The sequence below is a fragment of the Tupaia chinensis genome, unplaced genomic scaffold, assembly GCF_000334495.1.
Source record: "Tupaia chinensis unplaced genomic scaffold, TupChi_1.0 Scaffold000527_1, whole genome shotgun sequence".
Classification (NCBI taxonomy): Eukaryota; Metazoa; Chordata; class Mammalia; order Scandentia; family Tupaiidae; genus Tupaia; species Tupaia belangeri.
Genome location: NW_006160040.1, coordinates 5834378 through 5847724, shown reverse-complemented (window position 1 = coordinate 5847724; position 13347 = coordinate 5834378). Strand labels below are relative to the sequence as shown.

The following is a 13347-nucleotide window of genomic DNA, read 5'->3' as shown; positions in this document are numbered from 1 at the left end:
GGTGGACACCCTGGGATTCCAGCTACATAGCCATTACACTAACTGCTGGTTCCCAGGAGTTGTCTTATGTGAATTTGCCAGCGGTCAACAATGGCTGCCATTTTTATCTTTAAAGTCTACAGTGCACCAATATTTAACTGGCAACTGTCAGTCCTTTAAGTAAATTATTTTTTACATGTATTCTCTGTCTCTCTCTGAGTTCATGTACTCCATCAGACACCAAACCTTAGAGATTTTCATGGATGTTCCAGTACATTTTGAAAGTCTTATTTTACAAGGAGGGACATTTTCAGGTACAGACCTGCACTACTGTGTCTGGAATAAGGGCTATCATCAGTATCAGTGACCTGAGTCACCTGAGTCATGCTCCTTCCCTGCCTCCTTGCCCCAGTCTACCCTTACACACACCTTGCTCTTGACAACTTTCTAAAGAATGCAAGTTCCCTTGGCTCAGAGCTCTTACTTTACTGCCAAAGAACACACCAATAAGTCTACCAATGGCAAAAGCCATTAACACCCATGAAGAGCAGGACGGGGGTGCTGGGTAGGTAAGGAGGTCTCAAATATGCTATTAGAATTGAGGTTCTGGACACCTTTGCAGCCTGAGATAAAACGGTACTGGGCAGGAGTTTGAAGCCGAGCTTACCTGCCTTGGGCAGACTCTTTCAAGCCTTTGAATCTCAACCATGCACCTAATAATAATATTAGATCCCACTGGTCCCTGATGATCCCGCTAGGCCTCAGATGGTTCCTGAGGTCTCTATAACTCACTTCAATGACACCTAAATTGATTTTCTGAACAGTTGACAGTTTACTTTGAATGAAGGACCCCCTCATTCAAGTCATATTGCTGCTGCCCTGCATAAAGAAAAATAAAAGACCCATTAATATTGTATTAGGGGACTTGCAAAAGTTTGTGGAAAAAATTGAATTAAAATACAAGTCTATTTTGAAATTAATTTGAAAGGCACATGCAGTTTTTCATAATACATATTTTCATAAGTTTTTTGAAGACTCACAGACATATATGACTTTCTTTCTGGGATATATATATATATATCTTAAAAATTTGTCATGGGGAAAATGCACTCACTCTCTCATGGGAGAGAGAGAGAGGAAGTGAAAGAGCACCTCCCAGTGGGCAGGACCTTCTCCATTCTCCTCTCAGGATTTTGGACATGTACACATACATACCTGGTGTTCAGAGGAAAGTAGAGCCTTGTCCTGGGCAGGGGGAAGAAGGAGCCCTTTTGGATATCTTCCATTGCTCTCATTACTGATCAAATACAATCCTCCATCCCTGATAGATTCTCTGCATTCTCACAGTCTGCTCTTGCAAAACCTCTTGTAGCCACTCATGTTTTCCTCAGCTCACCTGGAACATTCTGCCTCTGTAACTTTGTTCACACCCTCCACCCTGCTAAAACTTCTCTCCTCCCTCTTTGTTGTCCATCCAAATCTCGTGGGCTCTTTGGAGCCTTCCTCACTTTGCATCCTCTCCTCTTGACTGGCCTCTTGGGTCCAATTGTTCCCTGTTCTCTCTCTCGAGCCTCACAGTGTCTACAGTCTATGCTGCATATGAAAGGCCTGTCTTATTCTGCCTTGTTTCCTTTTTTGAGGGAGAAAACATTATCTTAGAAATCTTTCAGTCTTTCTTTTCAGTATGCCTTGCATAGAGTAATTGCCCTATAACTGTTCATTGGTTTATTTCATAGTAGATGCTCAGTGAAATATGTATACCATCTGAGATAGTGTGAGATATATGCATTTGATCTTCATTTCTTTCTCTGATGCACAGATCCTATCACCCTTGGAATCTCCAGAGGGAGAGGTCTTTCGCGTCTTTTGTGCTAAAAAGTGGCTGGAGGCCCTGAGGTAGCTTCAGAACGCTGCTCACCCAAGACATGATTAGAGGGTTGGGACTTTCAGCCCTACCCCAACTTCCTGGGAGGGGAACGGGTCCCATGGTTAAACTGATCACCAATGACCAATGATTTAATCAATGATATCTTCTAACTGAAGCTTCTATTAAAAAAATAATCTCCAGGTAGACAGTATCAGAATCTAAATGAATTAGAGAACACCTAGATGCTGTCTACTGGAGAATCTGCAGAATGAATTGCTTCATGTATGGGGCAATAACACCAAGATATTTGGTCACAGAAGTGCTCTCTTCTGTGTGACTGTGTGAGAGTATTGACTATATTAGGAGAAAAAAACTGTTGTTATTTTTTGTCTTCCCCTCTCAGATCACCTTATAAAAAATTTCATATATCTTTTCATTTTTAAGGTTTTTGCCATAGGGTGCAGGTGTTTGCCAGAGAGAAACAGAAAGAGGCAGTGAGAGGGAACATGAAAAATCACCCCTCAGGGGAAATGACCACACTGCAATCCTTTCTTCTCCATTCTCCTCTTGGGATTTTGAGTACATACTCACATGCACAGGTGTCAGTTTCAAGCCACCTAGTTCTGTCAAGCCAACAGGACTTGAACCACCAGTTGGCCATGTGGGAGTCTAGCACCTTAACCACCGTGATACCTGCTGGCCCCAAATTTTACATATCGTAAGTCATCAGAGGCTCACAACAGCTTTCAAGGAAAATAGTAGTTTATTCTCAATTTTCAGATGGGAGAAACCTCTGAAGTTAGGTGATTTGCTCAAGGTAAAACAGATGGGTTCCTGACACCAAAATATGTGCTTTGGTTAAGAGTTTAAACCTTGAACTCTGACACTAAGATTGGACTTCACTGCTTAAGAGACCCTAGGTCTTCCTTAATTTTCTTGGAGCCTCGATTTACTCATTTGAGATCAGCCCCATAACACAGGAGTTAAGAGCTGTAAGAAAGAAGCCGAATTCAACACGGCTGATCACAGTCTGAATTCCAACCCTGGCAGCTTGGAAAACACACTGGGAGTGAGTGAATGTGAGTGTGTGTGCCCAAAATTCTGACAGAACAGAGGAATGGAGGACAGGAGGTGAGGCATGACCAGGTCCCACTGGGGGACACTTTCTTTTTTTTTTCTGAAGAGATTTTTTTTTTTTCTATATGGCGTATACATTCACCAGAAAGACTAAGAGAGACAGACAGAAAGTGAGAAATCACCCCCCCGGGGGATATGGCCATGCCGCAATCCCTTCTCTTCCATTCTTCTCTCGGCATCTTGGGCACGCACACACATGCGCCTGGTGTGAGTTCAGGTCACCAGGTCCAGGACTTGAACTATGGTCAACTATACGGGAGTCCAGCAACATAGCCATTACGCCATCTGCTGGTCCCTCTCTCTATCATTTTTAATGTGCCGTCTAACATTAAAAAAATTAAAACTGGGGCCAGCAGATAATGTGGAGGTTAAGATGCTGGATCCCACATGACTGACTCCTTGGTTTGAGTCCTGGACCCAGTGACTTGAAAAACATCCTGGGTGCATGTGCTTGTGTGCCCCAAATTCTGAAAGGGCAAGGGAAGGGAGGGGACTGCAGTGTGGTCATCCCTCCTGGGGAGTGATTTCTCATTTTCTCTCCCTTTCCCTCACTATCTGTTTCTCTCTGGTGAGCACATGAAACCTATGACAAAAATCTGGAAAATAATATGAAAAACAAAAAAGTCCTCATTTATAGAATGGGAATGATAATAGTACCTGCATCATACATGGTTGTGTTACACGGTGTCATGCATGTGTTTGGCACATGATTAATGCTAAATATGTAGTCATTAAAATATTATTGTCACTATTTTGGTACATAAACTGCTTCCCCAGATAAAAACTTATTGACTGGAAAGTGTTCATGCCTAGCACACATAGACACTTTGCAGATATTCATTCCCTTCTTTGAACATGTGGGCTAGGAGTCGCTGGGTTCAAGTCTAGAGTATCTCCAGTATGATTTTCCCAATTTTTCTATTGTAATAGATCATCATCTTAGTGACCAGCAACAGTGTGCTGCCCTCACTCCTCCCTGCCCCACCTCACCAGCTGACCCAGCAGAGCCGGGCACCCAGCAGGAGGCAGCAGCCAACTCCAGCAGCCAAATACAGAGCCAGTGTTGGCCCCTGGCCAGAACCTGCTGGAAGCTGGACAGGCCCCCTGTATTTAGCACATCTACTGATGAGCTGGAGAAATCTCAGCTGGCAGTGAGGTGGAGGGCTTACAAACCAGAAAGTGAAGGGTGCTGAAGGCGGGCCAACCCCCGAGGCTCACAGAGATAGCTCCACAGAGCCTGTGAGATGAGGTCATGTGCTACTCCTTTCTCTGGGGTAATGAGTGACAGATTCACAGGCATGCAGGGCCAATGGAGAATAAGATTAGAGGGAGAACCCTTATGACTTTCCCCAATAGGAAGCAGTTTTGCTTTCTCTCTGTGTCTCAGGGCACTAGACCAACTAGTCACTGGAAAACAAGTTTTAATGGCTGAGTCTGCTGGGGGTTCCAAGGCGGCTTTTCCGGAGACAGGTACCTGAATTCTCCTGCTTTGGGCTCAGGGGTCATTCTGTCCGTACTCTGGAGTTTGGGGGTATGTGGTAGTGGGATCAGGAACATCTGTTTACAGGTCCCTGTGCCAGGATACACCCACCCAGCTAGCTCACTCTTCTCCCTGGCAGCTGGCTATTCTTACCTGAAGATCATTTTCCTTCTCAATGTTTTAGAACTATTTTGAGAAAGTTGCTGGCCGGGGGAGGCTAGTGTGGAATAGTGGGCAAGTAGGGGCATAGGTATCTCCAGGGAACTTGTGCAGGGCTATGCTCCAAACTCGTGCAGGGCTATGCTCCTTGAGCCAGCCCTCACTGGGCTGGCCGGTATACTGAACTCTTCTCTCCCCTCTGCCCTGGCGTCCTGCCCCTTCTCATTAGCCAGCTCATGGCACAGCAGTCAGTTAGCAAACGGCTGCAGAAATGCACACACCACTTCAGGAACAGAATGCACGCATTGAACCTCATGCAGGACTTGCATGTTTCATCGTGCGAGACCCCTTCAGAGCTGGAAGAGACAGCAGAGACCACTACAGGTGAGCCCCACAACCTTTGCTGCCCTGCCCACAGCCTGCTGAGAGAACTGCCCCACCTCTGCTGAGGAACAGCAAGCTTCTACGTGTGGGACCCGGTTTGTACTAACCTGATGCCTTGGCCATTGCTCTTTGGACAGAGAAGGGCAACGATGTCAATGTCATATTTCTAGACTGACTTGGCACTGCACGCTGGCCCAGTGTTAGACCTTTATCCAACAGTGGTGTACTTTCTCCCTCTGGAGTTCTAACCCGAGCCATACAGACAGTCCGACAGAGCAGGAGCAGATGTGGAGAGATAGGGAAGCGAAGGCAAGCACGGACGCCGATGGTGGAACAGGGCTCTGAGGACTCAACTGCTCAGAGGACAAGGGGCGGGAGGGTATGGAACCTCAGCAACTCTGGTTCTCCCACAGGGTCAGACTCAGGAAGCCCAACCGGTCTCTCGGATGTCTGCCCCCTGCAGGGCCACAAGGACCCCATTATGAGACAGTCTCAGTGGGTATCTCTTATGATCACCTAAGGAGCTAATAAAAATAATAATTCATCCCTGGTCAGCCAGGTGGCATCACCATGAAGTGCTGGATCCTTCGAGTCCTAGACCCAGTGACTTGAAAAACACTTGTGTGTGTGCATGACCAAAATCCTGAGAGGAAAATGGAGGAGAAGGGACTTCTATGTGGTCATCCCCCTGTGGGATGAGATGTCACTTTTCCTCTCTGTGTCTGTCTCTGTGTCTCTCTCCAGCAAGTACACATGCCCTATAACAAAACAAAACCCAAATAATTCATCCCATCAGGGGCTGGCCCATGGCCTAGGGGTCAAGGGATCTGGATACCACATGGCTGACCGTGATTCAAATCCTGGCCCTAGCAGCTTGAAAAACACACCAAGTGCATGTGCATGCATGCTCCAAATCCCAACAGGATGAAGAAATGGAGGAGAGGAATTACGGTGTGACCACGCCTCTTTGGCATGGTGGAAGGGGGAGAGGTTGAGGGAGATGCTCCCCCTACCCTGCTGCTGTCTTTGGTGAATGAAACATTTCAAAAGAAGGAAAAAAAGAATTCATCCGGGAGGGAATTTAAACTGGCAGATCAAAGGCCACTCCTCAGGCTGTACAACCAATCCCCGACCCAGTCCAGGCAGGAACCCAGGTCTCTTTACCTGGAAACCATGCTCCTCAGGGCAGAGAGCACAGTGACAGAGGCAGGGAAGGTGGGAGGGTGAAGCAGTTTCCAGTTGGAGTGAGGAGCAGGGGAGACTTAATCTTTCTGTGATGTTTGTTTTAACTAAAAACAAGTTTGTAATAAATGAGAAGAGCTGAGTTCCAAGTGGCTTGTAGGTCACGCCCTCTTGGGACTACTGCTCAGGAGAATTCTGGGAGCAGAGCCTCCAGCTCTGCCGATCTCCCTCCCTGGCATACTTCAGCAGCCTTCCCTGGGTTGTGCCCATGGGAACATGATTCAGGAAACGGGATGAAATGAGAAAGAACCTTCCCCAAGGGCAGACCACCTCACTGGGTGTGTGTTCCAAACGCAAACCCGGGTCAGTGCAGGTTCACATATGAAATCCCACAAAGACCTTGTTACCTGCTCCCTGAGTGTCAATGGAAAGAGAGCCTAAAAGAATGTTCTCTTCTCCCATGAGAAACATCAGTAGGAAGGTCTTATTCTGAGATGCTGCAGAATAAGGATGACACTTCATCTGGATGGATAGTCCTCAAACCAGGGTGAATGGCCCACATTTCCCTCCTCATAGGCTCATGAACACAGCACGGATTGCAGTTGTGGGGGCTGGCGTGATGGGGCTCTCTACTGCCGTGTGCATATCCAAGCTGGTCCCTGGGTGCTCCATTACCATCATTGCAGAGAAGCGTACTCCCGACACCACCAGTGATGTGGCAGCTGGGGTGCTTATCCCCCACGCTTTCCCAGGTGAGATTTCAACCTTCTCATTCGTATATGATAGATGTCAGAGGAAATGCTGGAATTGGAATTCTATACACAAAGATGGCTTGCTGAGTGTGTAAGAGTAGTGTGCAGTGTTAAACTCTGTTGGTTTCTCTGTTTGGGAAAGTTCAGTTTTGCGGTAGGACAAAAATAACCTCCACACCTTAGCAGCTTCAAAAGCAAAGCTTTGTCCTTGCTTGCACTGTACATTCATCGAGCATCAGCAAGCATCTGGCTCCTCATCAAGGGACCTAACATGCTGATGCAGAAGCTGCTGTCCTGAATATTCACCACACCCCTGCTAGAGGGCAAGGGAGCTGGGAGGGTCTTACTTCTAAGATTGAATGCTCTGTGGTTAAGGCACTGGACTCCCACATGACTGACTGCAGTTCAAGTCCTGGTCCTGGCAGCTTGTTTTCTCACTTTCCCCTTCTCTTTCTGTTTCTCTCTCTCTTGCACCCATGTGCCCTGTAGCAAATTAGAAAATAATAATAATGATAAATAAAATGAAATAAATAATTCTTAAAAATAAAAAGATGAAACATTCTGATCAGAAAGTTACTTCTAACACTTGACTCATTGGAAGAGCTAGTTACATCCCTCTCTCCTCTAGGGGAGGCCAAGAAGTGCAGTTCTATGAGGTCACCATAAAATGGGTAATGGAAGTACTCCGAGAAGAGCATGAACGACTATACAGTTAGTGACTCGGTCTTTCTACTCACACTAGTAATGACTATCAAGTTAGAAATTACTTGTAAGGTGACTAAAATGATCCTAACTTCCAAGCCAGTATCAAAACAATCAGTCAATGTGTATTTAGACCTGAAGATACATTGAGTTTTAAACAGACCCATGCATCCTTCCCATTCTGTATCCTTCTCATGGAATTGGAGGTTGAGGAAAAAGTATTAAGTAGAAACCAAAACCATTCTGCAGCTAATGAAGTCGATACTATTTTCAGATCTTCATTTATACTTTTTCCCCCTTTAATATTAATTTTTATCAAAGTTATACATGCTCATAATTTTAAAAACTTCCAGAATTGATTATAAAAACAGCAGTCTAGAACATGAAAATTACCCTGACCTTCTAATCTGGAAGCTCCTAGTGTCGTGTTCAGGAAACAGTCGTTGAGTAGCTGAAGTATTAACTTCCTCCCTTTGGATGTCTCTGCCTCTTTCTCTGGAATTGCTGTTGTGTAGGGTCTTCTGGAATGATCTTCCAGTTCTTTAGCCTTTTCCCACTTCTATTCCTATTTCTCTTTTTTATTTTACTTCATGAAGATTTTCTCAATTTTGTCTTTTACTTTGCTTTTGAACTTTTTAGTTTTGCTATAGTATTTTTAATAGTCCAAAGCTCCTTTTTGTTCTCTGAATTTTCCTTTGTTATAATGTCCTTTTTATACTATGGTTGTAATATCTTATCTTCCTGAAGATTATTTTAATAACACATTATTTTTATTACCAGAGAGCATACTCATGCTTGTGTGTACACATGAGCAAAAGAGAGGGAGCAAGAAAGCACCCCCTAATGGGTGTGGTTGTGCTGCAGTCCTTTTTTCTCCATTTCTCCTTCCTGTCAGGATTTTGGGCATGCATGTGCAGGTATCCAGTGTGCTTTTCAAGCTCCCAGGGACAAGACTGAAAACCCTGTGGATCCCAACCATGTGGGATCCAGTTCCCCTAACCACTATGGGGCTGGCCCACTAATAATAATTTTTAAAGGTGTTTTTTTTTTTCTTTTTTTTCTCCCTGCATAGTTTCTAAGTTTGTTTGTTTGTTTTTGGTCTTGTGTTCTTGACAGAGAGAAACAGAGAGAAAGGAATGAGAAAGCATCCTCTATGGGACATGGTCACACAGCAATCTCACTTCCTCCATTTCTCCTTTTTATTTGGGATTTTGGACAAACACACATCTGGCATGTTTTTAAGTCACTGGTCTAGGACTCAAACATGCAGTCAGCCATGTGGAACCCAGCTGCTTTAACCACTATGCCATGGGCAGACCCCAAGATGTGCCTTTTTTGCCTAATGTACTAATTTTTCATGATGATGACTTTCCTTGGCCACGTGGTAATCCTTACCTGTCTGCTGGCACTCATGAGTGGGATCCTAAGAGGTGGATGGGGATTTCTGAGTGTTGCCTAGGGCTTGCAAATTGAGCCTCACTGGTGTGAGATGGCAGAGCTATTTGGTGAGGAGCCTCTGAAGTCTGCATGTTTAGGTCTTCTTGAGTGGATTGAGTTCCCCAGCGTAGAGGCTTACAGTCTCCATTCTGGGGAAGATGAAGACCTGAACTCCCTTCTGGAAGGTGAGTGAAGAAGAGGCCTTAGCATCCAGCTTGCAGTGCTTCCTTAACCCTCTTGTTTTCAGTGTGATATCCCTGTCTTCACATGCACTTGTTGTTTCCCACTACAGAGACCTGTTTCACCTAAGAGATAATCAACCCATCTTCTTCTAGAGTGGGAAGGGCAGTGGCTTTGTTTGTTGTTGTTGGTCTAGGAACTTGGTGTCCACACTCATGATGTTGGAACACCTCCTGGGAGCTGCCTCATGAGGAAGAAACACAAGAAGCCAGTGTTCACACTAGGCACTTTTCTTGGAACTAGAGTTCTTGTATCCGTTTTCCAGGAGCTCTCTTGCTTGCACCAGGCCTGAGTGGGTGGTCAGAAGACTGCCTGATAGTCACAGAACCATCCACAAAGAAGGAGGCTTATCTGAGAATTCATCCAGGCCATCGAGGCCTGAGCACTCTCACTGACTAGGTGGCTAAGTCTCCTGGGCCAGACTTTACCTCTCTTTGGGGTTACTGAAGACTGGTCTTCTCACTGGGCTTCTTCCCAGACATTATTCAGACCAGCCCTAGTAGTAAATACCTCCTGTGCTCATAAATGTCACTACTGCATGAGAACCACACCCATCGCACAGAGTTATTGTATTGTACAAGTTAATATACACAAAGCATTAGAACAGTGCCAGGTACATAGGAAGTACAATATCAGTATTTGTTGTTATTTCTGCCACTCAGGCGACAGAGTGTTTTGTTTTACCAGCATTTGAATATTAATTAGTTCCTCAGGCTTGCTGTCACCCCTTGTTACATTACAACTGTTGATTCTGTTGGGATGACTTTGGCAGCATGTGAATCTAAGCCATTATTTCATTTTTAAGGTTTGGGATGGGAACAGGTGGATGCATTCCAACACAGCCCTGTACATTGACATGCTTAGGAAGAGATTTGCGTATAATCCATAGGATATCTAATAGAGTTTCCTCCACAGCTTAAAATGAATTTCTTCCTTATTTCTAAAAACAGCATCCTTGGTCTGCAATTTTGGAATGCAGTGTTGCATTCACATGGGAATGTGTTTAAAGATGACAGCACAAATCCACTGCTAAAGAACCAATTGCTGGCTCTATGGCAAGCTGAATTATTTAAAAATCATGCTGACATGCCCTCATTGGTCTGGGGGCTTTGTCTGGGAGCAAGAGATCTCTAAGGGCCTTTCTACCTGTGTAGTGAATTGCAGGGCACCCTATCCAGGTAGATGAGACCCAGCATTGTCTTTGTATCCGTTCCCTCATGTCTTCTGTGGCTCCCCCTATAGCAGCCTCTCAGGATTACTGTACTCCAGACCCTGGCCTGACCCTGGACCTCTGTCATAACCCTTCCACAGGAATGAGATGGCCAAATACATCACCCACAATTTTGTCTGTGACTCCAATTATGCTTGTTCTTGCCTAAATGGACACTGTTATTTTAGGGTTTAGACCCTGCCTCTTGTTTCTTCCCTAGGAGGCCTGGCTCTGTTCCAGAGCTATGTCTGGGTCCAACCCTTTTGTTCTGGCAGGGCTGCCTGGGAGTGGTGTGGTCCCAGCACACCCCTGCTGACCTTAGGAATGATCCTCTGAGCTGGTCAATGAATCCATGGTCTGGAGGATAATGGCAGCCCTGGCTGGGCAGTCTGGCCTGCTGAGGCAAGGAGAGGAGCAAACCTCCCTGATGCAGGCCTTGTTTCCTCATATCTGGAGGGTGAGCTTTGGGAGTCCCTTCAATGTGCAGTCTTCCCTTGTTAGCAAGGGTCCCACAGAACTTCCCTTGTCACCCACTATGTTTCTAGCCTCTAGAAAGGAGGACCTGGGTCCTTTCTTAACTGTGTGACCCGCAGGATCCCTCAGCCATGAACTAATTTCTGCCCAGGTTGGTTATAGACCCTTCAAAGACCTCTGGCGTACACCTAGTAATGAAGATCAGCTGGCTGACATATTAGATTTTGCCCCAGCTGGTGTGTTTCCTTTCACTGATTAATCATACGGACAGACTTGTGTTGCCATTCAAATTGGTTATGGACAGTCTTCTTCCCCAATATAGTGCTTTACCTAAAGGCCCCTGCCTGTCTCCTTATTTTTCCCTATTTCTAGGAAAGAGATTATCTGAAGCATAGTCACTATTATCATTTTTCTTTCCATTCCATTTTTTTTCTCCATGATTACAGACACACCCATTCCCAAACAGAAGCAGTGGTTTAAAGAGACCTTTGATCACCTGTTTGCAATTGCCAATTCTGCAGAAGCTGGAGATGCTGGTGTCCAACTGGTATCTGGGTAAGAGAGGGAATATTAAAGTTATTTTAGAATTTACGATGATCTTTAATGAATGTTAGAATTTGGCATAAAATATGTCTGGGGTGCTTGCTGTGAATGGTGTGCAAATTATTGGGTCATTGGGAAAGTCATGATGTATTTTTCTGTTTTTCTATGCAAAAATGTGTCATGACTTTTCCAAAGACCCAATAGATTCAGGAGGACTCAAAAGAATGTTATAGGCTTTATGCCAAAGAACTTAAGAAAGACAAGTTATGTTATCAGGCTTTTAAACTATAAACAACCATGGCAGTTTCTCATCACAAATACATTTTTGAGTTTTCTCAGCGAATATTCAATGATTTGCAAATGTGGCTGAAAAGATATAGAGTAGGTAAGTGTTGAGCTTGAGTTATGTTGGGCTGGTGTGGCTGATGGAAAGTAAACAGTATGATATTAAAATGGGTACAGAGACCTAAGGGAAGGGACATGGTATTTATATGGTTTCCTTGAAGAATGAAATACTCCAAAGAAATAAGTTTTATAGGACACTAAAGTTGTCTTTTGAGGTGTCATTTGGAAAATAAAATTTTTTTTCTGAAATGGTTAGCACACTCCTGTTTGATTTTTAAAATGTAATTTCAGGAGACATATATATACCCCGTCTAATTTACATGTGGGCTTCAAGTGATTTTTGGAAATGGCTGTGTCCAAAATTCCAAAGTCCTTGAGAGAAAGACTTAATAACTATCCTGTGCATCTTTGGCACAGCATATATACCCTTACTCGTCTATTCAATCTCCCAAAATAATTTATTTAGGCGTCACCGGTATTGCCCTAGGCATTAGGGTTATAGCAATGGGAACTTTGGTATTACTGCTTTGTGTGTAGTAGATGCTAACTAAATATGTATTGAATGGGTTTTTAAGACAGAGCCAGTCCTGCCTTCATGGTCTGTGGGGGATACACTAAACCTAATGAGTTAAAATGGGTCTCGGGTTACTGAAGGGGAGAGTACCAGGTGCTATGGAAGCACATGTCTGGAGAGTAAACTTGCTTTGGGATGTTATGGGAAGCTCTCCAGAGACCATCAGGAATTAGTCTGGTGATGCTGTAGAGGTGAAGGGGGCAGAGACAGGGTAGGAGACAGAGAAGACAGCATTCCGGTCAGAAAAAAACAGCATACACATAAACCTGAGTTCAGGGTTATGGTGGTTTGTTGAAAGCATGATAAAAGTCCAGGGAAATGAGAGGCCACTGGAGAATTTTTTTTTTTAAGAGAGTTTTTTGCTATAGGTTACATTCATTTACTGGAAATACAGAGAGAGACAGAGAGACAGAAAAGCAGGAAATCACCCCCCTGGGGTCATGGCTGTGCCAGTTCCTTCTCCTTCATTCTCCTCTCGGAATTTTGGGCACACATGCACATATGCCTGGCGTGAGTTTTAAGCCTCTAGGTCTGGGACTCAAACCGTGGTCGACTATGTGGGAGTCCAGTGGTGTAACCATTATGCCATCTGAGGGATTTTTAACAGTGGGGTAAGTGATCATATTTGCATTTCAAAACTCACTTATCTGTAGTGTGGAGAATAGATGTGTAGGAAGAGAGATGATGGCAGTGTAGATGAGAGATTAAGAGTTGGAACAAAGAGTAGATGAATTTGATGTATGCTTAGGAAGAGGTTTGATGGAACTTGATAGTTGATAGTGTGTGGGCGCTCAGAGAGGAAAGAGAACTGAGGATGATCCTTGGTTTCCTGATGTTAGCACCTGGGTAAATGGGTACTCTTTTCTGAGTTGTATAAAACCA

At 44.6% G+C, this 13347-nt stretch overlaps 1 protein-coding gene and 1 pseudogene across 1 annotated transcript in view; one reads left to right on the top strand and one right to left on the bottom strand.

Moving 5' to 3' along the window:
• LOC106735776 (transcription factor BTF3-like) overlaps nt 1-365 on the bottom strand; it is a 1618-nt pseudogene extending 1253 nt beyond the window's left edge.
• A 4004-nt stretch (nt 366-4369) lies between these two features.
• DDO (D-aspartate oxidase) overlaps nt 4370-13347 on the top strand; it is a gene marked incomplete in the record, with an annotated part of 22374 nt that continues 13396 nt past the window's right edge. Inside the window, 4 exon segments of the mRNA XM_027775141.1 lie at nt 4370-4453; nt 4852-5006; nt 6765-6940; nt 11450-11558. Of these exon segments, the coding sequence (XP_027630942.1) occupies nt 4894-5006; nt 6765-6940; nt 11450-11558 (398 nt within the window).